Raw genomic sequence first — 22786 nt, forward strand, 5'->3', positions numbered from 1 at the left:
TTAGAAATATATGATTTCTAATAAATATTTTTATTTAAACATATTCTATGAAATTTGAAATAAAACAATGTCATTAAATGTTACAAAGTCTTCATGTTTTCGCAATTCATAATATAACGATTTTAGGTAAATTTCAGGTAACAGTTATAACAGTAAATGTTTATTCCATTAATAAATTTATAAGTGGTTATAAGAGTTAATAAGAACATATGTTTATAGATGAACAGTTTACATTTATCCTTAATAAGATATATACTAAAAAATGAAATAATCATACCATATCATACATGTACTTACTTATCAGTAAACTGTGCAAAACTTTCTACATTATACATATATCATCTACATATTATGTATTTATAATTTTTAAAACCATATTAACTCTTTCGAACCATATGCTCTATAAATAAATACACGATACTTACAACCTAATATACAAAAGTACTTACATAGAGTTAAATTATATACACTATTTTGCACTATGTGAGACCCAGAGAACCAAGCTGAAACATTAAGTAATTTAAATTTAATATTTTAAAACTAATATATTTTTGCTAATGTCCTTACCAGTGTCATCTTATCCTCTTCTTTCTTAAGTATTTTTGTGGTTTGTTCCTGATCAAATTTAACAACTGCAGCAATTACTCTAGCAAGCACCATTGTTTCTCTTCCCATCATGTACTCGAATAAAATATTTCTAAGGTATTCAATTTCGGTTGAATCTTCTAATGTATCGTGTCTTAATTTTACCAATTTTCTAAGTTCAGCTAATTCTCGCCTTTGAGCTGTTAATGTTTGTTGAAGGGTGTGGAAAGAACCAGTATTCGATTGTACTGCTGCCATTGCAACTCGGGAAGTGTTTTCTAATTCCTAAATAAAATTTTATCTTTGGTTAAATTTTGTCTTCCTATTTACATATACTATCTTGATTTAATTTTACGTTTTATCTCGATTAAAAAATATAACTAAAATAAGATTGGATTCAATAAAAGAAAACGAGGGAAAGCTTTTACCTTGGTAGTTAAATCAGTTTGCATATCAGGCTGAAAGAAATATAAATGCAAATGAAATTTAAAAAATTGGAAAACATATCAAAACATAAATATTACATAAATAAAAATATCAAAACAATAGTAAAGAATATTTGAAACAAAGAAAAAAGATCAATAATTTTATCAAAAATAATTGACACGTTTTAATTTTGTTTGAACTAACCCTCCTTTCGTTTTGCCATTCTTTTGTTAATTCATTAACGTCTTCCTCGTGTTTTGCTTCCAAATTATTCGTTTTTTGTTGTACAATTGACTTCCATTTCTTTTCAGTTTCTCTAAGTTCATCTGTATGTTCCTTTTCCAGTAATGTAATTTTCTCCATTAATTGATTTATGTCTTTTGCTTTTTGAGCCATTAAATTCTTATTTTCTAAAATTAAATTTTCAATTTGTTCAGATTTTGCTGTTAATTCTACTTGCAAGTCTTTTAACTGTTCTTTATATTGTTGCATAATATCTGATACATAATTTTGCTGGTGGTCTAAGTAAAAGCATAATATTAATTGTAATATAATTGAATATTCATTTCTATATGCAATTTACAGTTAAAAAAAAAAGAAAATTTTAATTTAAACTAAATTAGGATTTACCAAATCGTTTCTCTAGTGCAGCATGTAACTCCTCCTCTTTATCATGTAATTGAGCTTGAAATTCTTTAACTAATTGTTTTAATCTCATACTTTGCTCTTCTTCATTTGTTTTTGATTCCTCTCGTAATTTATCTGCTTCATTTTTTAATTCATTATTGACAATATGCATCTGTGATTCCTTTGCCTGGAATGTTATTACTGCTTCATCAAATTGTGCCTTTAACTTTTTATTTTCTTCTTGTAATCTGTCACTCTCTCTAACAAGAGATTCGTCAACATTCATATTAGTATGAGCATTTTGTATTTCTTTTTGTAGTGCAGTATTTGATTCTTTAAGAATTTTTGCTTCTGTTTCTAATTTAGTAATCTCTTCCTTTAAATATTCAATATTACTTTTCGATATTTCTACTTCTGTTTCTGCATCTTCTTCTATTGCTGAAAATTTTAACCTTTCGATTTCTCTTAACAATTCTGTATTTTTAGTATCTAATAATTTTAATTCTGCCACTTTTTCATCTACTACAAGTTTTAATTCATCTAATTCTGCTGTTAACTGTTCTTTATTTACTCTATTTGTTGCTTCCAATGCATCAAGTTCAGTTTTTAGTTCATTATTTTCAGATTCTACTTGCTCTAAACTATTAATCTTAGATTCTAAATTTTGTACATAAGATTGAAGGTTTACGTTCACAGAATTCAAATTATCTAATTCCTGAATTTGATTCTTTAAAGAAAAATTGTCACTAATCAGTTCATTGTTTTGTAGATGTACTTTTTCTGATTTAATTTTTTCTTCATGTAAGCTATTAAGCTCTAATTTTATTTTATTATTTTCCTCTTCCAATGATTTTAGCATTGTAAGTTTGTGTTCTAATAATTCTACACCCATTGAAAGTTCTTTATTTCTCTCTTCTGTGTTTTTATTATCTTTTAAAGCTAATTTTAATTCTGACATTTCGTGAAGTAATCTCTCATTCTCAGTTGTGAGATGTTCTTTCATTTCTTTCATTTCCTTTTTACACAAAGCTAATTCTTCCATTTGTGACTTTAGTTCTTCAGTTTTCGAATGCAATTCTGTATTTAATACTGTTATTTGACTTTTCAAATTTTCTATATCTTGATCTTGTTCACTTAAACGATGTTTGTGCAATTCAATTTCCTTATTCAACTGCATATTGTCATTTAATAATTGTTGATTATGTTTTTCATAGTGTGAAATGTTTTGTGTCAACTTTTCATTAGTTTCGTATAATTCTTGATTATGCTTCAGAAATTCGTTTTCTTTATCCTTTAAATTCTTATTTTCTAAATTTATTTCACTATGGATTAACCTCAATTGTTCTAACTCTGAAGCTATAATTGAATTATTATGTTTTAGCGTCATTATTTGGCAGTTTTCAGATTTCAATGCATCTGAGTCTTTTTCCAATTGTTTTAACTGTTCTAATAACCCAGTATTACTAGTTTTTATTTCGTTGATTTCATCATTTAATTTTTGTATTGTTACATCTTGTTGTTCTTTGATAGCTTTTAACTTTTTCAATTGAGATAATTTTGTTTGTATCGTTTTTTGTGATGTTTTATTCGTATTTGTTAGTTCGGTAATTTGTTTTTCATGTTCTTCAATTAATTTTACATGATTTTCATCATCGACTTTTAAAGTTTCTATGCACTTTTCTTTAGTCCTCAGTTCTTCACTAAGAGTATTTATTTCTACATCTTTTTTAAGTATATTATCTTTTAGAAATTGTATTTCTGATTGTAAAGATTTTGTTTCTTCTTCCAACTTATTATAATTGTAATTTTCAGATTTCAATGACGCGATTGTTTCTGTAGTTTTCATATACTTTTGTTTCAATTCTTCCAGTTCCTTTGAATTTTTATTCGCCGTTTCGAGTTCTTTTTTCAGATCGGACACTTCACTGGTGAGTGACTGATTTGTGGCGTTAGCAGTCTTGAGTTCTTCTTTTAAAGAGTTTAATTCTATTTGTAATGATTTTACTTTCACCGACAAGTTTCTTAAATCATGTAATTTAAAATTAAGATTATCAACTTCAGCTATAAGTTTACAATTTTTTAAATCAAGTTCATTCTGTCGCTCAAGTTTGATTGACATCTCTTTTAACTGTTCCTTATATTTTTCCAAATCTACTTCTAAACTTGATCTAAGACATATAGCATCTTCTAATTCTGTTTTTAGTTCATCATGTTTTTGTCTAAATTCTTTTAAATCTTTTAATTTTGTTTGTAAATTTTGTACTTCATCATTTTGTATACAACCATTCTGTTCTAGACATGTAATAAGTACATTCCTTAAATCAGAAATTTCATTACTAAACTGCGTAGAGTGTTCCAATACATTATTTTTAACATACTGAGTGTCATCTTTTAACTTTTGTATAGAATTTTTGTAACTCGAAATATTTTTAATTAAAGTACTTTTCTCTTCTCGAAGCAGTTCAGTATTAGAGGTGACTACTTGAAGTTTGGTTCTAAGATCGGAGATATACGAATTACAAGATTTAAGTTCATCGTGTACTCCGTGTAATTCAATGATTTTACTTTCTAACTCCTTCTTTAACCTATTTATTTCTGTATTATCATCCACCTTTTCTTTAAGAGTTTTTATTTCCTCCTTAGCTTTCTCTAACATAATATTATAATTTTCACATACCTCATCTCTATCTACTAAAGCACTCCTCATGTTTTCCAATTCTTTATCAAGACTTTGCACAGTAGCTTGTAACTTTTCAATTGTTGTTTGCGCTTCTTTCTTCTTTTCTTCTATAATAATTTTCTGCGCATCTTGTTCATTCTTCAGTTCTGTGTAGTGAACTAGTTGCATACTTAGATTATGTTTATCATTTTTATATTCTTCAACAAGTTTTTCCAATTCCTCTAATTTATGTTTCATTTGTTCTAATTCATTTTCCTTTACATCTAATTTAAACTTTAAATCTTGAAGTATTTCACTGTCATCTACTTTTGAAGTATTTTCTGATATACTGTCTTCTTCATATTTTTCCAATTTTTTTGGAAGTTCTGTATTACGATCAACCTCTTCTTGATATTTTAATCCCATTTTTTTTTCCAAATTAATTAATTTCTCTTGCATTTCCTGCTGCATAAGTTTTAGAGCTTCTGATTTTCCTCGGGAGATATCCTGTATAACTTCCCGTTTCTCTGAATCTGATGTTTGAGTAGAATGTAGTAATTTTAATTTCTCCACTTCAGTTTTATATTTGTCAATAGTTTCGCTCAAGTTGTCCTTACATTCTGACATGTGTTTTAAGTCTAATCGGAGTTGTTTAATTTGTTCTTCTTTGTCTTCCAATTCTCTATGTATAGAAAGTTTATTCTCAGCTAAAGATATAACCGATTCTTCTTCACGCTTTTTTAAAATGTTCATTTGGTCGGTAACGTTTTTAATTTCCATAGATACATTATTTAATTCTTTTTCTTTTTCGTTATAGGATTTTTTCAGCGCTTCATAATCGGACTCTAATGTATTTTTCTCTGTTAGTATTTCAGTAAACTTTTCTTTATTCCGTTTTAAAGACTCCTTATATTTAAGAACAACATTTTCTAATTTCTTCAGTTTATCCTTCAATTGCACATTTTCCGTTAACAACACATTTTCATTAGAAAATTCACTATTAGATGATTCAGTGTTTAGATCAATCAGATTGTCTTTTACATTTTCTCTACAATCGTTAGCATTTGATTTCACACCTTCCAAATTTGGTTCGCTTGATTGCAAAAGTTTTATCTGAAATAAAAGAAGCTTTAGAATCTGTTATAAAATAATATGTTTCAACATTACCTTTGTGTTTAATGTATTTATTATATGTCCTTTTTCTTCTATGTCATTTCTCAATGCCTCTTCTAAATGAGCTTTTGCCTGCTGTTCTAGCTGACATTGTTCTTTCAAATCAGTTATCCGTCTTAATGCTTTATCTTGACTTTCGACTAAAACTGATTTCAATTTGCTGTTTTCTCTTTCTAAGTCTCGATAATGTGCCGCTAAATCGGTATATCTTCCGCGATACTTATGATATTTTGCTTGTACTTTTCGGTATGCTGAATATATGTAGTCTTTGGTAACCTTATCCAATTGTGGACTTATATTTTCATCTATTTCACTAGCAGATTGATCCATATCAGACTACAAAGAAAATAAATTAATGTTTAACAGTATTTAAAAAAGTTGTATATATTTAGTATTTTTCAATACCTCACCTGTAAATGATATAAATTAGCAGGGCTCTCATAAATTGGGAACAGCGATGATGTATCACTGGTAACACTGCTAATTGATGATCTTCTAGAAATACCTGTAGAATTTAACATGGGTGACATTAAATCCACATTTTGAAAACCATGTTTTGCAGGACTATTTTTCGGAGTTTCTGTAAATAAATATTTTAATGTTTTGTATTTCAGAATAACATTGCGTATTGGATAATTTTATTATACATATGAATATACACTATAAATAATTAATGAATGTATACTTTTATCTATTATAATTTTAAAACTACTAAAAGTAATACTCTAATCCGATGGTTTACTTCCTATATAACACAACTTTAATCGCATGCATAGAATGTAAACCAGTTGTAATTATCCTTATCTGCAGGTATCCTTATCACAAGGAAACAGATGTAAAAAGGGGAACTTACCATCTCCTTCCTCTGTCAGACTAAAATTGTCATTGGGTGCAGATAATTCTTGTATTGAACTATTGGATAATGCTGGAGATACAACTGCCTAAATTGAATCATAATTTATTAATATGTATAGCATATATAAATTCAGTTTAAATGTGTCAATACGATAAAATAATTGTCATAATAAAGAGAATTCATAAAGAACACTATAAGAGATCAAAATGATTCCTCTGAGCTAATTGTAACATAATTATGATTCTATGTAATCATAAATGATAATTAAAATCAAAATAAAAGGCATATACTAATTTAAGATTAGACAATGTTTGTATGATTGACGTCATCATTTAAAATAGATATTAAGGAAGTTTTTAATGGCACGTAATACACACAATTCATGCTTTTTAGTATTGAATGAAATGTCAAACCTGGGCTAATTGTTGCATGCTCGCCTGCAATCTGGCAGGCGATTGTTTCATTTCTTCGGCAAGCTTGTCTTTAAATTTTTTAAACATTTTCGCAAAATGTTACGAGCCCGTTTGTTTCAATTAAATTATGCGAATTTCCATAAACGTGTTTACGTGGAATTAGGTTGGGATCGAAAGCAGTAAGAGTCCAAGTTCAAACGTAATCAGGAACATTATCTCACAATGTTCAACAAGGCACCGTCAGAAATTATATGAATCGTTGACTATTACATCCAATACTACAATCTATCGAGAAGAATACGTTTCAAACGCGATATTGAAAATTTGGCGTGGAAACCATATACATATACGTAGTAGACACAGTTATTGCCATTGATGTCGATATCAGTAGACTGCTGTCAGATATGATTTTATCGAAACGTCAAAAATTCGTTCTTCGAATATATTTTATTGGATATTTGCTATAATTTCTTTTTATTACACACAATTTCGTTGTCCGTGGTCGTTCATTTTTACTTAAATAATTGATTATGAATGAATTTGAGATGTACAACTAAACTCTATCGATAAGTATGAGACAGTATTTCTCAAACTGGGGTCTGCAAAGGAAGAAAGAATATTACATGTATACTGAAATAAAATAAGTTTTCCATAGTATTTCATTTTTACTAAAAACGTCAAAAAGAAATTGAGATTATTTTATCGAAGGGATTCGCGGGAAGATAAAGTTTGAGAGACACTGATATACAGTATGATCTCTTACACAGGGTAACGATACAATTTTTATTTCTTTAAATATATTCTGATACAAATATAATTAATAAGAATTGTAATCACAACAAATTTACTGCTTTTCAAATTCCTTCGTATAATTGAAGCAAAAGAAAATGTAAATTCAGATAGAATTACTATATATAAAAGTATAGTATAGTACGCTTTCGTGCATTTGAATATACTTTATAATTTATAGTACAGTACAATCCAATCAATCTAATATAGTTTACATCCATTTACATCATTACATGTGAAGTAGTGTACCGTGGTGTGCCGCTGATTGTGTTCTTTGTATCACGAATTATAAGCTGATTTTTCGGAGATAACTCATATTCTCAATGATTTGATTCAAAAAGGAGACAACTGCTGTTCTGAGGAAAATGGTACAGCATTACTACAGATAGAATAAATGTATAACGATGTATAACCTCACTTTTCAGTTGTGTAGATAATGTGTTCTTTACAACTTTTGATACTTTTAATGAAATAATTTAAAAATTGAACTATGGATGATTGTAGTACAATTGGTTATTCCTTTCTATTTCTATATTTTGTTTTTTCTTTCACATTTCTCTTTTTTTTATATAACTAACAATGCGTAGGGTATATTTGAAACTGATGAAATAATGGATTAGTTTTGAGTTTTTTTTTTTATGTTAAATGAGTATTCCAATTACTACAAAAATAACATTTCCTCTTTCCTAAAAATTATAAGATATTAGTGTTAAATCTCTTAGGCAACTCTACATAGATTTGAAAATTCAAGCAAAAAGAAAACCTATGGGATTCCTTATTCATGGCTTGAAGAATTCTTTTATTATAATTTTAAGTGTTGTATATTTTATTTCTATTTTATCACAATATGTTATAGGCTTCAAACGAAGGTATACCACCACCTGCTGCAGTACCTGGGTTTTCACCAGCGACTCCAAATATTGCTTCTAGTTTTGTACCACCTATTATGCCAACTGCACCTTTTATACCTCCTCCCAGCCTGCCACCTGGTCCACCAGGTATAATGCCACCACAGTTTTCCATACCACCTCCTGGTTTTAGTTTTCCAATTAATGCTGCTCCTCCGCCAGATGCTGGAGTTATAGGTCAATACTTGTATTTAAAGAATATCCATTCATTTCTAAAACTATGCTTTACTTAGAAATTTCTTATATTTTAGCCGCGCCTCCTCAAATAACAGCACCAGGTATTCCTCCTCCAGCACCTATAGGAGACACATCTGGCATTCAGCCTATTTCAACTTCAGAAAAGAAATCTGATTGGACTGAGCACAAAGCTCCAGATGGCAGAACATATTATTATAACAGTGCTACAAAGCAATCTTTGTGGGAAAAACCGGATGAGCTAAAAACACCTAGCGAATTGCTTTTATCACAGTGCCCTTGGAAAGAGTATAAATCAGAGAATGGGAAAGTATATTATCACAATGTAACGACGAAGGAATCAAGATGGACAATTCCTACAGAATTAGAAGAACTGAAAGCAAGAATTGCAGCCGAAGAAGCTGCAGCTGCTGCTGCAGCAGTTGTCGCAAGCGCTACAAACACGTTAGTAAAAGTTACAGGTTATAAACTTCGGCGATATGTAAAGGACAAATTATGAGATTGAACTGTAATTACCAATGTCCTGGTCTTTCAGTATAGTTCCTGTAGTCATGCAACATTTATCACCAAACATTGCAGTTACAAATACATCTCAAACTAGTACACCGGAACCAGGTGGAAAGTCTGCAATTGAGCAAGCTATGGCTGCAACGCTTGCAGCAATAAATATTCCTACACCACCCGCAAAACCAGACGAGGACAGTAATTCTGCTAAAGGATCAGCAAACGATAGCCGCACCAGTACCCCTGAACCAAAAATGCAATTTAAAGATAAAAAAGAAGCAATTGAAGCATTTAAAGAATTATTGAGAGAAAGAGATGTACCATCGAATGCTACATGGGAACAGGCAGTGAAATTAATTCAAAGCGATCCTAGATACCCGCAAATGAAGAAATTGAACGAACGTAAGCAAGCGTTTAATGCGTACAAAACACAAAAGCTTAAAGAGGAACGCGAACAAGAACGATTGAGGTAAGTAGCATTCCATCATTTCATACAATAGACTCTATTTAAATGTATAGAAAGTGAGAAACTAATGTATCATTTTGAACAGATTAAAAAAAGCTAAAGAAGATTTGGAGCAGTTTTTGTTAGAAAATGATAGAATGACAAGTACAACAAAATATTACAAATGCGAAGAAATGTTTGGTAATTTGGAAATGTGGAGAGCTGTAGGTGATTCGGATCGCCGAGATATTTACGAAGATGTTATTTTTAATTTGGCTAAACGCGAGAAGGAAGAAGCGAAACAGTTGAAAAAAAGAAATACTAAGAGATTAGCTCAAGTGTTAGATACTATGACTGATGTTACATATAGAACTACTTGGCAAGAAGCACAAGCCTTGCTTCTACAACATGCAGCGTTTGCTGAAGACGCAGATTTATTGGAAATGGACAAAGAAGATGCCCTACTTGTCTTTGAAAATCACATACGACAATTAGAAAAAGATGAAGAGGAGGAGAAGGAACATGAGAAAAAACGTAGAAAACGACAGGAGAGAAAAAATAGAGACGCCTTTATCGTAAGTTTCATAAATGTTCAATGTCTTCAATTAAATTTACAATTGTTAGAACTAGATTAATTATTTTCCAGAGTCTACTCGACGAACTTCACGAACAAGGAAAATTAACGTCGATGTCACTTTGGGTAGAACTTTATCCAATGCTATCTGCCGACTTAAGATTTTCAGCTATGCTCGGACAATCCGGATCAACGCCTTTAGATCTCTTCAAGTTCTATGTTGAGGACTTGAAATCTAGATTCCACGATGAGAAGAAAATTATAAGAGAAATTCTAAAAGACAAAAACTTTGAAGTGCAAGTGAACACAACTTTCGAAGAGTTTGCAACCGTCGTTTGCGAAGATAGGAAGTCTGCGACATTAGACGCAGGCAATGTAAAGTTGACCTACAATTTACTACTCGAAAAAGCTGAAGCACGCGAAAAAGAACGGGTGAAGGAAGAAACTAGGAAATTTAAAAAATTAGAGACCGGTTTTAAGAACTTGTTAAAGACCCTCAACGTTGATTATCAAATGACGTGGGAAGATATAAGAATGAAGATCGAGGAAGAACAAGACTTTAAGGCGATCACATTAGAAAGTGAAAGAGTTCGAATTTTTAAGGAATATCAGCACGAACTCGAAGAAAGTTGTAGTCATCATCATATCAGAAGTAAAAAGAAAAAAACAAAAAAGGTGAAACGAAAATCACGATCCCGATCGCACAGTGTAAGTATACCATACAGCTTTATAGCGAGAATGTTTCTTATAGTTAATTATGTTTTGCCAGGAGTCCGAAGGCAGTGATAAAGGTTTAAAGAAAAAACGTCACAAGTCACGGTCACCTAGCGTTCCTAGCAAATCTGACAGTTCTGAGTCTGATACTAGAAAGTCAAAAAGGAAAAAGAATAAAAAGAAGAGAGGACGTAGCCATTCTGTAAGCGCAAATGTAACAAATGCACCTTTTAACTCCGATTGTTCTAAACTAGCTCTATAATTTATTTCAAATACATTTATTAATATTCATACGTGATATTTTTGTTCAGCGATCACATTCGAGACTTCCGTCTTCCGAAGAATCACCGGAACGAAAACGAAAAGAGGAGAAGCATAGAAGACCTTCGGCTCACAGTGAAGACTCTGTTACCGAAAATGCTGAACATCATGAACTCTCAGAAGACGAGTTGGAAAAACAAAGAGCACAATTATTACGAGAATTACAGATGCAACAAGAAGATAATTGAAGATAACTGTTTACTAATGATACTTCGTGTAACGTTAGACTAGTACGATATTAAATTAAACTGACTTTGTACAAACTTACTTTATTAATATATTTGAAAAAGTACCTTCAAGCTTGTATACTAGTAAAAGAAAGTTGAAAGCTGTTATATCGTTCTAAAATATATGCAAATCATAAATGTGTAAAAATAGATACTCTTACATAACTTGTTTGGAGTATACAGTTTTCTAAAAATAAATTTAGCGACTTAACACATTCCAAAATCTCTTTAAAATACATTTTTTCGCATACTTTTTTAGAATCATAAAGCAACGATTAAAACATACGATTTTATAGCCATGTATAATCTTATTTGATATGTTCCATTCAATTAAATATTCAAGATAAAACATTTTATTATACATTTTGTAATTATAAATTAAAATACGTTTTTTTTTATATGTTCCTTTACTGGAATTAAATTTTTTATTTTTCAAATCTCCATGTTACATTTGGAATGACTTTTTATTTTCATTCATTGTAACATTTATTATTCGGAACAGTATTTCATATTTCTCACAGCTTTGATCAGTGGACCCTCTACATTTCGAAGCTTCAGTTACGTCCCTGGTTCATAGTTGTATTGAAGGAGGGTGGGGACATGTGGGGGCAGGTTTAGCTCACTATTTGCTCGATGGTAGCCGCGATCGTCGTGTAAGTTTCGTGAATTCGGTACCTTGATCGGTCTTTACGGTGATTATTGTGAGCGAAACACATTGATTGCTCTGTGAAGCGTACGCGACAAAGGTGAAACGTGTTGATGTAAAAAGTTACAAGAAGAAGCGAACGAAAACGAAAGAAAATGTTGACCCTTTGCCGTCAAGTCTTAATCGCCAACAGTCAAAAGTGAGTATTAAAATGAGAAAGCCGAGGTGAAAAGCGTACACAAGCGGTAATAAAAATTTCGACAGTTAAACAGTCTGTTCTACTGTACGTATCAAATCCTAGATAACGTATATTGATTATTTTCGCGCATTGACACAAGGCACCGTATAACAACATCCGAAGGTAAATGAAGGGGCGCGCATATATGTAGGTAGATGTCAGCTTATTGGTGTTATTGGTCCTCCGATTCGTCTTCTTTGTCTAATTTCCTCTACCTTGTATCGTTCTTCCTTGTCTAGGAAAGGGATAGGCTACCTTGTGGCTCGGTCGGAATTTTCCACTGTAAAACGGATATGAAACGTGTCGTTTTGACAGTTCATTGACCAACTTCTTTGGTAATCCAGCACTTTTTTTTTTTTTATGTATTATGTTTACCTCAATCTAAGTGTCATTGAGCGTGCATTCTAACGTATTTTATAATAATAAGGTTTAGGATAATGTTTGCGAAATATTAGAATTGAATGACAATGCCGACAATCCGAAGAAATATATTCGTGCATACTATTTACACGTTTCGAACTTACATAATGTTGAAATTCCGAAAGCAAGTAAAGAAAATTAATAATGTTAACTTCGTAGCTATCGAGTATATGGAAAAAGAGAATTGGTCCATTAATAATAGAATAATAATTACGATAATATTATAAAAAAAACATACGCTTGCCATGAAAGTAAAAGAAAAAATTATATGTTATAATATACATCATTTCTAAACCAGTGGCTTAGTTACATATTTTATCAGGTGTGCGGCTGCAATAACGGCTAGCGTTTTCAATGTTACGTATTCGTTACGATTGTGTCAAAGAATATGCCGAGATATACGAGACTAGAAAAATATCGGAATGTTACGAGAATTCTGCAACTTTATAGATTGTTTATCTTATCGGCTATGTATTATGTCACTCGTGTATATGTACAGGAGGCCCCAAATGTTTCCGTCTATTTCGACGAGCACCTTTATGACATAATTACGCGTCTATTAGACATTATAAAATATAACTGAGAAGCTAACACGTATTTAAATACATATTATTTGATGGATTCGATATACTCCACATCAATATTTCAACGAATGTAAAATCGGTTAGCTACATTGTGAAATATATTACCAAGCTTAGCGATTATTTCTTGAACTCTTCGTCTCGCACAGATACAGCTTTCGAAGTTTAGTCGCGAATCGTTTTGTTTCTTTTTTGTAAATACAACGTTTCGTTCCGTTGATGAGATATGTCATCCTAAAAACACGTTTCGTGAATTATAAATAACGTGGATCAAAGTATAAAATACTAAAGAAGATTGAACAATTGAAACACAATGATATAGATATTGATATTTACGTAAAGATATTTGTTTGAAATTTAATTTATTTCTCTAGAACAGGAAAGGACTTTCGGGACATTCTGTATAAATGTCTATTTCAAATGTAATCGATATAAACGTTACACGTTTTAACCATATCATGTTTTGATTTAATGTACAATGGAAAATGTTAAATGTTAAGGATTGTCCTTCGTAAACTCTAACCTATACATTAGCGTGTAAGGTTCATAATGTATAATTCTTTTTACACTGTATGAAAAATACACAAATTACAAATCAATTGAGTAGAGTAAGACATTAGTACGAGTAAGTTGAACAGACGCATAATTTATAAAAAAAAAAGCGAAAAAATAGATACGAGGTCATCTTATAAAGTAGGAGCGCAAAGGAATGCAAAGTACTTGGAACTATTGTCAGATATGATTGTTAAGAATTTGAACGATGTATGTTGTTGTTAATTAAACTGGTTATTCTTGTTTTAATTTCGATACAAATTTGTAAGTTTATTTACGGACTGCATATACATAAATACATGCATGTCCTTGAAACGTGATATTTTTGTAGGCCTACATGGACGACATATCACGTAGCACCATGTTCCAAGGCATACGTGTTTCACCGGCCATCCGCAAATATGTAAATTACACAGCAGAATTTAGTGTTGACCCCAATATTTGCTAATCGATACGTGATGTTTTTACTTCACAGCTGTTAAATCGATCTGCTTTATTAATCGGAAAGGATTTTTCCACGGGGTTATGTATCAACGAAAATTAAACAGTTTTATGATTTCTCGAAATGAATGAAACAAATTGTTTATCATTTTTGTAACTTCGGGGGTTCGTTTGTAACGAAGTTACAACTTCATTGATAGAGATTAGATACATCGGTTCTGCCATTGAAATTTGTTTCGTGTAATTAGTAATATAGCGATAACTGTAATAACATGGTTCACTGACGTTGCGTTACATAATAGTCTGACCGTGGTATTGGTTTCACATATGCAAGCAAGTTTAAAATAACATCCTTATCTCCTTAAAATAAGTGTCTCTATTCTTTTATGTAACAATTAAATTAAAACGAATTTTCTGTAATATTTCTTACGAATAACTATATATTAATATTATTTAGTTGTTGTAAATATTATATTTAATAAAATACGGATGTATAATAGTATGTAGATCAAATATTAAATGTATGAAATTATTGCTTGTACATATTATGAGTTATATAAAAATACATACATACAAGTTTATGCGTATTTTTGTTTTGCATTAATTTCATCATATTTATTATTTATATTACTTTTGAACACTTATCATTATCGTTATTATTATATGACATCTTTTTGTTGTTATGTATATTTTAATTGTGAATATCAACATTTCTTTTTTATATCAGAAAATTAACTATTATTACATGAGGAAAATATCTTAATTCCTGAAATCTCGAGACGAAGATAACAGTATAGGTTTAACTCTTACCACAGAGTACACAGATAAACATTTAGAGATGATAGGGAGAAATGTCTGGAGAGTTAATATTTGTCTTTGTTTGATTCCATTATCTGATACATGCTTGTAAATGTAAACATAAGTGTAGTTAGAATGTTTAAGTAGGAAACATATAAACAATTAAGAAGGGACATTGAACATGAAATTAAACATGACTTCTGAGATTTGCATTACATAAAATGTTCATACTAGAGATGGGCAAAATTCTTATTTAGACAAAAAAGTTTGAACAATGCTAAAAATGAGATAAACAATTAAAAGTAATAATTCGTGTTATACATTGTGTTGTATTAAAACAAAATTTTGCTCATCTCTGGTTTGTACTTATTACTTTTGTTTACAGAGTCAGTACAAGATGTTTGGGAACAATAGTACCAGTACCAAATCTTCCTGAATTTCCTCTGGAAAATGAACCTGTCCTTAGTTACAAAAAAGGTAGCCCTGAGAGGGCTGCATTGGAGAAGACCTTGGATAAAATGTCTAAAGAATGCGAAGAAGTACCATTGGTTATCGGAGATGAGGAAATTAAAACTGATTTATGTAGATATCAAGTCATGGTAAGTCATAATATTTATTAATAATAATGATAAATATGATAGAGTACATATCAACATTGATAATGACATATCTTTTAGCCGCATAATCACAAAGCCAAAATTGCAAAGTATTACTGGGCAACGCCTAGTCTAGTCAAAAAGGCAATAGACGTTGCTGTGAAGGCACAGCGGGAATGGGAAAAATGTCCGTTTGAAAAGCGGTTGGATATTTGGTTAAGGGCAGCCGACCTTATGGCAAATAAATATAGGCAAGAATTGAATGCTGCCACCATGCTTGGTCAAAGCAAAACAGTTATTCAAGCAGAGATTGATAGCGCAGCAGAATTAATTGATTTCTTCAGAATGCACGGATATTTTGCTAAAGAGGCTCTAAAATATAAACCGATTTCACCCAATAGCAAAGAAACTTTAAACTCGATGAGGTATCGCGGAATGGATGGTTTTGTTGCAGCAGTATCACCATTCAATTTTACTGCTATTGGTGGTAATCTTAGTTACACGCCTGCTCTAATGGTATACATCTTTTTCTTAAAAATTGTGTTAAATAAATAAATTTAGTTACTATAATTAAAATATAAATGTACATTTTAAAATGTTTCTAGGGCAACGCAGTTCTTTGGAAACCATCAGATACAGCTCTACTTTCTAACTGGTGGATCTTCAAGATATGTAAAGAAGCGGGTGTACCACCGGGCGTAGTAAATTTTATCCCATGCGATGGTCCTGTTTTCGGCGACAATATAACTGCTTCGCCTTATTTATCTGGAATTAACTTTACTGGATCAGTACCGACATTTAATCGTTTGTGGATGCAAGTTGGTCAAAATTTGGGAAAATATAAAAACTATCCTAAATTGATAGGTGAATGTGGCGGCAAAAATTTCCATTTTATACATCCTACTGCTGATGTGGAATCAGTTGTCACAGGGACCATAAGAAGCTGTTTTGAATACAATGGTCAAAAATGTTCAGCTTGCAGTAGAATGTATGTTCCAGAGTCTTTATGGTCTAAGGTATATCTTACGCGTGCATTATGAATGTAGTTTGTAAGAGGGAATTTGAGAAACTAATTTTTAAGCTAAACTTGTCTTCGTTATTATTTTTAGATAAAAGAGGGTCTTTTATCGATTCGTGACAAACTTAAGATTGGCGATGTCAGAGACTTCACTATGTTCACTGGAGCGGTTATAGATGCTGCTGCATTTAAAAGAATTACCGGATATATCGAACATGCCAAAAAAACACCACACTTAGAAATTATCGGTGGTGGCAAATACGATGATTCGTGCGTTTCTACTTTGCATAATTCGATAAATCTTCTTGATTTGTTGTTTTTAATGTACATATTTACTCTTTCAGACACGGATACTTCATTGATCCGACAATAGTAGTAACAAAAGATCCAAAAGATAAGATAATGACGGAAGAAATATTTGGACCTGTGTTAACAATTTATGTTTATAACGATTCAAAACTCGAAGAAACAATGAAATTAGTAGAATCTACGACACCTTACGCTTTAACTGGATCGATATTTGCACAAGACGAGTAAGTATTTTAATTCATGTTAGAATATTTCGATACAATCATCTCATCCTATCTCGTCTTTTAGGAGCTGGGCGAGGAGAGCACTCGAGGAATTCAAGTACACAGCTGGTAACTTTTATGTCAATGACAAATCGACTGGGTCTGTTGTTGGTCAGCAACCGTTCGGTGGTAGTAGAATGTCTGGTACAAACGATAAAGCTGGTGGTCCTCATTACGCTCTTCGCTGGGCGTCGCCACAATCTATTAAAGAAACATTCGTCCCTTTGCGTGAATACGATTACGAATATATGAGGTCTTAGGTGTAAGTATTTGTTAACAGCCTGCAGTAATTAAATGAACCGGTATATACTGTACAGCAGTATCTTTTCTTACAAATCGAGAAATGCTGATGGCTATAGATGATTCGATAAAAATGAGGAAGTATCTTTTTGCATTTCTTTTTACGTGTATTCATCAAATTCGCGTATACGTGGCGCTATTTGCACTTACGATGCAAGAATCTCGCGCTTTGTAGAAATTTATACTATAAAGCAAAATGCTTATACACATGGTCACTCGCGATAAAGACAGTCGATTCACAAAAAGAGTATTTAGCGATTGGTAACACGGGTACCAATTGATTAGAACATTTTTTGTGTTATCGTTTGATCGATTAGTTTGCCGTCAATACGAAGGATATGAACAGCTGCGAGACAGATACGACTTGTAAACCATGTGGGAAGCCGTTAGACTAGGTGCGCATTGAGTGCAGGGCGATGTAACGTAGCGCAACATTTGGTAAAAAGTTACATATCGCACATCGTCGCGCTCAAAATTCTGTACTACGGTTACCTCGTTCTGTGCGTAATGATTGCCTAAACTTACGGAAGCTCACTTTAATATTGCTGCCTCTAGATGAAAATAACGTTACGCGACTTGCAGCGTGTAGAGTCAATACTATTAAGATCAATTTTCAGTACAATAATATTTTAATATCTCAGGAATATATGTGTACATGGTCGCAGACAAAGAAGCATTTCATTTGGTCGTGCATTGAAACGATGCATGAACTTTTATAAAAGCATTAGTCAAACACGAGTGTCGTTAATAAATTGTAAAAGATGATTAACAAACACAATATCTGAGGTGTATTTGGAGATTGTGATGAATGCGTACTAGTTAGAAAAAAAAAGAAAACATTTGCTGTGTTTTTCTGACCTCACCCTTTTTATATTCTTCTTACATGGATCGTTTACATATGACCGATGTTACGTTGTAAACGCGCAGCCCGATTTCATTTTACTGTGTAATTCATGAGACAATATATAGAAGCGGGACGAACACAGTAAAATGCAGAAGTTACCCTTAAATTATGTTGTCACACCCGTTCGTCGATCGTTCGGGGAATGTTATTGTTGACAGTGTGATTGAGACAGAGTCTTGCAAGTCGAACGGTGATTACTAATTAAATATACAATAATATGTTAGATGTTGTGGCTGATGTTATAATGTAATTTATTTTAAGTGTACCATAGCAATAAAACATTATACAATAGACGTATGCGATGTAAATTTCTCAACTAAAATTCATTAGCCGTCTAGATTCGATATATTGTTGCATCCTATTTATATTTTGATACAAATATATGGAACTTTAATTACGAAGATCATCAAATTTCTTTTTGCATTTAGTCATTGAATATTTTGTCGACGCAGATGAAACTATAAGAACGAGTTCAGCAATGTCTCAGATATTAACAAGATTTCTTGCACGGATTCGCTATCATGATATAACATTCTTTTTTTTTTAAACGTTTATCAATTCAGTCTGAGAATCACTGAGAGGCTAGACAAAACCTCAGACAAGGTAGGGAATGGGTGCATCCAGAAATTCCACTCCTCACCGCTCACCAAGCATAAGTTCTTTATAATTATCTGTTTATCTAAACAGGTGGTAGTAGTAATTATTTTTATCTGTAATTAGTTCTCATTCATGCTACTAGATGGCGCTATATATATATATATATATATATATCAGTGGCGTTATCGGTGAGGAAAAGCTCAAGTTTGTAGTGAGAGTAGTACCCACCGTTGCCGTAAGATGGCGTCATTAACTAAAGAGTTGGTAATTAATACAGAAATAAATGTCTATTCATAAAAACAATAAATTTGACGTATTAAACAGCATATTGTAGTGTTATAAAGCAAAGAATCGCATTAACTATGCATTTATGATAAATAAAGTAGAATCGATTCAAACGTTTTGGTGGCGACATCTTATAGAAACGGTGAGAACTATTTTCACTACAAACTTGGGCGATTTCCCACCGATGGCGCCACTAATTACAGGGCCGATAATTATTAATAAAATTAATAAATTTAACATAATTACACACGCGCTATCCATTTTATTAATCCGTAGACTTATTGTTTAATTTTATTTCAAGCTAATTATACGAAAAAACAGATATTACAGGCGCTAATAAGTGTCAAATGAACAAATCATTGGAAAATTAGTTCGGCCTTTTGACCGCGAGATGGCGATACCAATTTTGTGTCCATGAATCGCGCGAGCATACGAATATATAGAATATACGATACAATATTTTCATCTCTTCTTGTATTTATGCTATATTTCTTCAATGTTCTTCCAAAAATTTGCTACATTCTACTATTATTTTAAAATAGAAACTCGTTGAGAAAACACCATACACTTTCATGTAACCAATTCTATAAATTCAAATGTGATAACGAACGGTAACTTACAAGAGGCTTTACCATTTTAATTTTTAATAAAATGGTGTGGAACATGTATCTGATTTATTTAATACAACATATTTATATAAATATAAACATTATATTATTTTTATATACATTTATGTTGCCACGTCCGCCGCGCTGACACGTGTATTTTGTTATTTAAAAAAAAAACAGAATCTTCGTGATCACTATGTATACCTCTTTATTGTTTTACCTTAACGTTGATGCATGTGGAGCACATTATGCGGAAACATAAAAAAGAAAAAAAAAAAATAAACACAGGTTTACGGCCGTTAAAGGAATAAATATGTATTCCGAACGTCCCCTCCCCTTTGTCCTTTTCTATTCACCCTTCGTTGGTCGACTTCCTCGAAGGTTTCATACATTATTTATTCTCGGCGAAATCTGTGCACTCCCATCGCTAAGACGATTACTTTAATTAATGTCGATCGTTATCGGTGACGTTGAGAGCCAGAAGGGCAGGAGCCACGTCAACGAGACGCTTTTAAATTCTAATAAGTCGACGCGACGATCATAACCACCGACGAGTACTTTCTGGGACGCTGCTGCGTCTGTTCTCATCGCGTAAACGAATATTTACACGCTGGTCCGTAGTAGGGAAACCGACGAAGAAAGCGCGATAACTGGAAATAAATATTTTGCAAAGGATGCGCTTTTATGCAGAAAGTCTCGTTAAGAATATCAACGATTTGTTAACAAGTAGTCGTAATCAGTAGCGTATTAATACAATATTACAAATGCAGGAATCGAATGACTTTAAAACGTATTGCAGTTTGACAACGAATTTATTTATTGTCCGACTTTTACAACTGTCTCGACCGAACTGAACTCCGAATTATTACAAGCAACAAATCGCACCGCGTTCCCGCGTAACCATTGCATTCACGGATACACTCACGCGCTTACCCTCGTATTGTATATCACGCTCTTACAAAATGTTGTACAATTTTATCGTACGATATAACGTATAGTACAATCATATCGACACCCTTCCCGTTTCCGGATGTTTGCGAGATGTTCGACGCACCGGTTCGCAAAGATACACTCGAGATTTTGTCACGGCGAGAAACAAAGTTCCCATACTTCCGAAGGTCCAATGAATTACGAAGTTCGCGAGTTCAGAATCACAAAGTTCCCCGAGTCGAGAAGATTCGTTTAATTTTGAAGCTCGGAGCGTTTTCGACTCCGCCTCTTAAAATTAGCGCAGAACTGTATCAAAGTTTCGAATCTCCCTTGGAGACATTCTTGCAAAGGTACGGGTGGCAAAGGGAATGCCAATGTTAATTTAGGACGGTTTCCCATTTGTCTGTTACTATGTTTATACTATAAACAAGTTTGACAAAGAGTGCGCGTGGATGGCATTTATCTTTCTACTTCCTTGATGTATGCAACCCTCGACTCTTGTAATCGTGACGAGTATTATTGATACTCGTATATTGACTCATCCATTTGAATGAAAACATTTCAATAAATTTCCAAAAATACATCGGGGTGTCCTAAATATGTCCCTAAATTATCGTTTCGATATCGACGATATTTTAATAGAAAGTCTTGGTTCGATTGCCAGACTTTGTCAAGCATTGCTTGCGGAAACTCCGTGCTCCTAAATGGTATGATCTCGTAGCTCCATCGTAACGAAAACTTACCTTTCGTTACAAGTTCGAGTGTTGCCTTAAACTTCGACCCTTCATCTCGAAAGACAAGTTCGTTTCAGGAATCGAGTGTATTCGCTAGTTGCGAGTCGATCGTGCATCGCTTTTAATTTAATGGAGGTTCGAGGATATCGCGCGCGCGCGTGTGTGTGTGTGTATCCTGCGATTTCACGTGAAGCTTTATGCAGCAGGCCGGTCCTCCTGGAGATCTGCACTTACAGTCGACCGCACTTGTGGTATTACGGCTTACTGCAAACGGAGAACCGTGAATGCCATTTGGAAATCATTGCCGATCGGAGAACTGGAAGCGGTTGTAATGCTCTTAGGAGAACGATACAAAGTGAAAAGGATCCTCGTTCGGGGGCTGTCTGAAAAGGGCTCGGCTCGGTTTATCTTTTCTTTTTCGTGCGCCGCCCATCCACCCCCCGAACGTTTCTAATAATGTATTGTATCTGTCATAGTACGCGTATCGAACCGCATCGATCGCCGGGACGCATTCGCGAGTTCCGCATCGTGCGATCTTTCGTTGGAGGAGATTCCTCCTTGAATTTGGTATCGTTACGCGGACACACTCGTTACGTGCGCATATTTATCTCTCGTACTAATTTGCAGACGTCGTATTGCGCGGGTGCCCTTCGAATGAATATTTCACAGGGTGAAATTTTTTCCTAGGGTGAAAAAATAAGGAATAAGATAAGTGCAATAGCAAATAAGGGGAACGAATAGTCGGTAGCTCCCCAGCTAAGCACTATAAACTCGACAAACAACATATTCGGAGCAGTGTAAGAAAATATTTAGAACAGACTACCAAAAGTTTATATGCTGGACTACCGCAAAAAGAAGTCCTTAGAAAGCCATCATCCAATTAATTCGAAGCGGTCAATTAAGCCCCCGAGTACTTATTAACATTTCTCCGCGAACGTTTGTCGCGAGCGTTGTTGCGACAACGTACCCCGCGATCGCCCTCAGCTCGGGCATTATTCATGACGTCGCGATAAAAAGATGACGGTCGTGGTAGGTTCTCGAGGGTAGGTAAAAGCGTTTCCATTTAATTAGAATCGATCGTGGCGGGAATCGCCTTCGGTGGCGGCATCGACGCAGGGCGGTTTTATAGACGGTCAGCCGCGCGGTGGTT

The 22786-nt window shown here is 32.9% G+C and overlaps 3 protein-coding genes across 6 annotated transcripts; 2 read left to right on the forward strand and 1 right to left on the reverse strand.

Moving 5' to 3' along the window:
* Positions 1–156: 156 nt before the first annotated feature.
* On the reverse strand, positions 157–7102 carry LOC128886693 (golgin subfamily A member 4-like). Of its 3 annotated transcripts, none has more exons than XM_054141817.1 (9): positions 6740–7102; positions 6324–6411; positions 5881–6050; positions 5465–5806; positions 1642–5410; positions 1216–1421; positions 1014–1043; positions 568–870; positions 157–503 (listed from the first exon to the last, which is right to left on the reverse strand). In XM_054141817.1, the coding sequence occupies exons 1-9, from the start codon at positions 6824–6826 to the stop codon at positions 480–482; spliced, it is 5019 nt and encodes a 1672-aa protein (XP_053997792.1). In that variant the 5' UTR covers positions 6827–7102; the 3' UTR covers positions 157–479. The 3 variants fall into 3 exon arrangements, with proteins under 3 accessions (XP_053997792.1, XP_053997790.1, XP_053997791.1); XM_054141815.1 differs by having other exon boundaries at positions 158–503; positions 1216–1532; positions 6740–7101; XM_054141816.1 differs by lacking the exon at positions 1014–1043 and having other exon boundaries at positions 158–503; positions 1216–1532.
* Positions 7103–7731: 629 nt separating this feature from the next.
* LOC128886697 (pre-mRNA-processing factor 40 homolog A) lies at positions 7732–11441 on the forward strand. 2 transcript variants are annotated; one of them, XM_054141820.1, is made up of 8 exons: positions 7732–7896; positions 8385–8613; positions 8688–9075; positions 9167–9604; positions 9687–10155; positions 10227–10862; positions 10924–11082; positions 11180–11441. In XM_054141820.1, the coding sequence occupies exons 1-8, from the start codon at positions 7894–7896 to the stop codon at positions 11375–11377; spliced, it is 2520 nt and encodes an 839-aa protein (XP_053997795.1). In that variant the 5' UTR covers positions 7732–7893; the 3' UTR covers positions 11378–11441. The 2 variants fall into 2 exon arrangements, with proteins under 2 accessions (XP_053997795.1, XP_053997797.1); XM_054141822.1 differs by having other exon boundaries at positions 7734–7896; positions 10924–11070.
* A 579-nt stretch (positions 11442–12020) lies between these two features.
* Positions 12021–18775, forward strand: LOC128886699 (delta-1-pyrroline-5-carboxylate dehydrogenase, mitochondrial). Its single transcript, XM_054141824.1, has 7 exons — positions 12021–12261; positions 15478–15691; positions 15770–16204; positions 16294–16704; positions 16798–16976; positions 17051–17239; positions 17304–18775. Exons 1-7 carry the CDS (start codon positions 12218–12220, stop codon positions 17536–17538), a joined length of 1707 nt encoding a protein of 568 aa, XP_053997799.1. The 5' UTR covers positions 12021–12217; the 3' UTR covers positions 17539–18775.
* Positions 18776–22786: the final 4011 nt, after the last annotated feature.

The sequence above is a fragment of the Hylaeus anthracinus genome, unplaced genomic scaffold (genome assembly GCF_026225885.1).
Source record: "Hylaeus anthracinus isolate JK02 unplaced genomic scaffold, UHH_iyHylAnth1.0_haploid 11985, whole genome shotgun sequence".
In the NCBI taxonomy this organism is placed as follows: Eukaryota; Metazoa; Arthropoda; class Insecta; order Hymenoptera; family Colletidae; genus Hylaeus; species Hylaeus anthracinus.

What these genes read in the sequence shown, in the direction of transcription:
- LOC128886693 (XM_054141815.1), bottom strand. Translation starts at nt 6,826, where the DNA reads ATGTTTAAAAAATTTAAAGACAAGCTTGCCGAAGAAATGAAACAATCG. An exon ending in CTAATTTATATCATTTACAG is followed by an intron (nt 5,807 to 5,880) that starts GTGAGGTATTGA and finishes TTTTCTTTGTAG; the next exon opens with TCTGATATGGATCAATCTGC. An exon ending in TAAATACATTAAACACAAAG is followed by an intron (nt 5,411 to 5,464) that starts GTAATGTTGAAA and finishes CTTTTATTTCAG; the next exon opens with ATAAAACTTTTGCAATCAAG.
- LOC128886697 (XM_054141820.1), top strand. An exon ending in CGCGAACAAGAACGATTGAG is followed by an intron (nt 9,605 to 9,686) that starts GTAAGTAGCATT and finishes CATTTTGAACAG; the next exon opens with ATTAAAAAAAGCTAAAGAAG. An exon ending in CACGATCCCGATCGCACAGT is followed by an intron (nt 10,863 to 10,923) that starts GTAAGTATACCA and finishes ATGTTTTGCCAG; the next exon opens with GAGTCCGAAGGCAGTGATAA.
- LOC128886699 (XM_054141824.1), top strand. Translation starts at nt 12,218, where the DNA reads ATGTTGACCCTTTGCCGTCAAGTCTTAATCGCCAACAGTCAAAA. An exon ending in CAGAGTCTTTATGGTCTAAG is followed by an intron (nt 16,705 to 16,797) that starts GTATATCTTACG and finishes TATTATTTTTAG; the next exon opens with ATAAAAGAGGGTCTTTTATC. An exon ending in TCGATATTTGCACAAGACGA is followed by an intron (nt 17,240 to 17,303) that starts GTAAGTATTTTA and finishes CTCGTCTTTTAG; the next exon opens with GAGCTGGGCGAGGAGAGCAC.